This window comes from Penaeus japonicus, unplaced genomic scaffold, assembly GCF_977035675.1.
Source record: "Penaeus japonicus unplaced genomic scaffold, GWHDUDI00000001_assembly GWHDUDI00000013, whole genome shotgun sequence".
NCBI classification, from domain to species: domain Eukaryota; kingdom Metazoa; phylum Arthropoda; class Malacostraca; order Decapoda; family Penaeidae; genus Penaeus; species Penaeus japonicus.
Window position 1 is genome coordinate 7,827,135 of NW_028234415.1, and position 2,500 is coordinate 7,829,634.

At 35.6% G+C, this 2,500-nt stretch overlaps 1 protein-coding gene across 2 annotated transcripts in view; it reads left to right on the forward strand.

The window, feature by feature from the left end:
• Nucleotides 1-2,500, forward strand: part of LOC122247799 (sodium/glucose cotransporter 4) — a 14,467-nt gene that overhangs the window by 6,937 nt on the left and 5,030 nt on the right. For both annotated transcript variants that reach the window (XM_043007403.2, XM_086543121.1), the window contains 4 exons: nucleotides 1,344-1,508; nucleotides 1,748-1,946; nucleotides 2,095-2,315; nucleotides 2,496-2,500. The exon at nucleotides 2,496-2,500 is cut by the window's right edge and continues 239 nt beyond it. In XM_043007403.2, coding sequence (XP_042863337.2) covers nucleotides 1,344-1,508; nucleotides 1,748-1,946; nucleotides 2,095-2,315; nucleotides 2,496-2,500 — 590 coding nt within the window. The remainder of the gene's footprint in view (nucleotides 1-1,343; nucleotides 1,509-1,747; nucleotides 1,947-2,094; nucleotides 2,316-2,495) is intronic.

Sequence of the window (2,500 nt, forward strand, 5' to 3'; positions counted from 1 at the left end):
TATATATATATATGTATATATATAAATGTGTGCATGTATATATAAATATATACACATATATATATATAATATATATATATATATATATATATATATATATATATATATATATATATATATATATATATATATATATGTGTGTTGTGTGTGTGTGTGTATATATATATATATATATATACATACATATACACACACATACCAAATATATAGATATAATATATATATAATATATGATATATATATATATATATATATATATGTGTGTGTGTGTGTGTGTGTTGGTGTTGCGATTGCAAGTATCATGGCAACAAGCAAGATTCATATATCGCCATTGTACAGCTGCTGAAATGATAATTCCAAGTTGATTATAAAAAGCAAATGCGTTATATATCTCCCGTCCAAGTAGCAGATAATACCACTGAATGAGGAATCAAGCTTTGTTCATACATGATATATAAAAAGGAGTGAAAATGAGACATAGACAAACGGTTAGAAGCCAAAATAGGACATGGTAGAGGGACTGGTCATGCTTCCTGCAATCATCAATAATTATCGAGAGTCTTTGGCTTTGTAAATCAATTGATTAACCAATATGTTTTGCAAAAAATGTGTTATATGTTGTATTATATTGACCTATATTATATCTACACTTCGATCATGATCATGGATCTTCATAATTATAACAAAAATAAGGATAATGATGATAATAAAAGTGGAACACGAATCAGAACAATAGAAGAGGATTTATCATAACACGTTCCATCTGTTATAGATGAAAGTGGAGTTTATATATAAAAAAAAACGTAATAAAAAACGTAACTTAAACGCGCCTAGGGATACATAATATTGTACTGGTTTTCCCAAGGCCACTGCGTGTGTTTACTATCATTGGTCTTCTTTTCATTCGATCTTAAATGGAGTGAAATGTTACACATCTTGTCAACGGGTAAATTCAGATACTTCAGTTGTGACAGAAGAAAAAAAATATTGTCCACTATGCCAATGAAATAATGAAAAGTCTTTTGTAAATTCATTCTCTCTGGTAGTTTTATTTGTTTTTTGTTTTTTTTCTATCACACTACACTTCGATCACCTGTCATGTCTTATGAATTATGTTTTGATGTGTAATGAAAAAGGTGGGAAATGCATAGATCAGTTCCTGAATCATTAGTAAAGACTATCTAAGACAATATGAAGAAAAAAGAAACAAAAAAAAGAGAAAAAGAAACTATATAAAGACTTATAATACAGACTGTATCAGAATAATACATCATAGAATCTCAATTAATATTAGTTCTGTATCAAAAATCTTTACCATTCATGCCCCAATCCTCCCCACACAGTCTATCTACACCCTCATAATGCTGGGGTGGCTCTTCTTGCCGGTGTACCTGAGTTCCGGAGTGTACACGATGCCAGAATATCTCAGACTGAGATTTGGAGGACAAAGGATCCGTGTTTACCTCTCCTTCCTGGCGCTCATCCTCTACATATTCACCAAGATTTCGGTGAGTTTTTTTTGTATGCAAATTCAGTATATGTATATATATATATATATATATATATATATATATATATATATATTTTATATTTTTTTTTTTTTTTTTTTTTTTTTTTTTTTTTTTTTTTAAGTACGTCCTATTCCTCTTGGCGTTATTGTTTTGAAAGTTACTATTAATATCAAAGTGTAGTTCCCTCATTTATATCATTAAAGTTAAAGAGTACTGTTCGATCCCCATTCCCCCAGGCCGACCTGTACGCCGGCGCGCTGTTCATCCAGCTGGCGCTGAACAAGAACTCCTCCGAGTGGCTGTACTTCTCCATCCTCATCCTGCTGGCCATCGCCGCCGTGTTCTGCATCGCGGGCGGGCTGTCGGCCGTCGTGTGGACCGACTTCGTGCAGACCATCCTCATGGTGGTCGGGGCATTCATCCTCATGGTCCTCTGTGAGTTGTTCATGGTTAATTAACTCAGTCGTCGTGTTCGTTTGGGAGTATTCCGTACTCCTAAATTTCTTTAACTTCGCTTGTAATGTTCTCATGGCTTGTTTGCGAAGCCCATAATTCTGATTTTATTTCATGACTTCCTCTTCAGCCTTTAGGGAGGTAGGTGGTTTTTCGAAGCTGGTGGAAGACTACCCTTATGCGCGAGCGAGCATGCGCGCAACGGACAGTCAGAACAAGACTTGTGGTGAACCGTCGCCATACTACCTGTCTCTCCTGCATCCGATCCAACCCGGTCTGTCCGACTACCCTTGGACGGGCATGATCATTGGGCTTCGTATCAACTCCATGTGGTACTGGTGCACCGACCAGGTATGTCTTGTGCACAGTCCAGGTGTAGTACATGGTCATTCGCAGTTCTAAGATACTACTTCTTGAATGTTCGACAGCCCAAAGAGGCAAATGTAAATCTTCCTATAATTCTACTGGGAAACCATCTATTAAGATTTCCCAAACAGACGAACGAGTCATTCCACAATTCACTCCTTCCAGGTGAT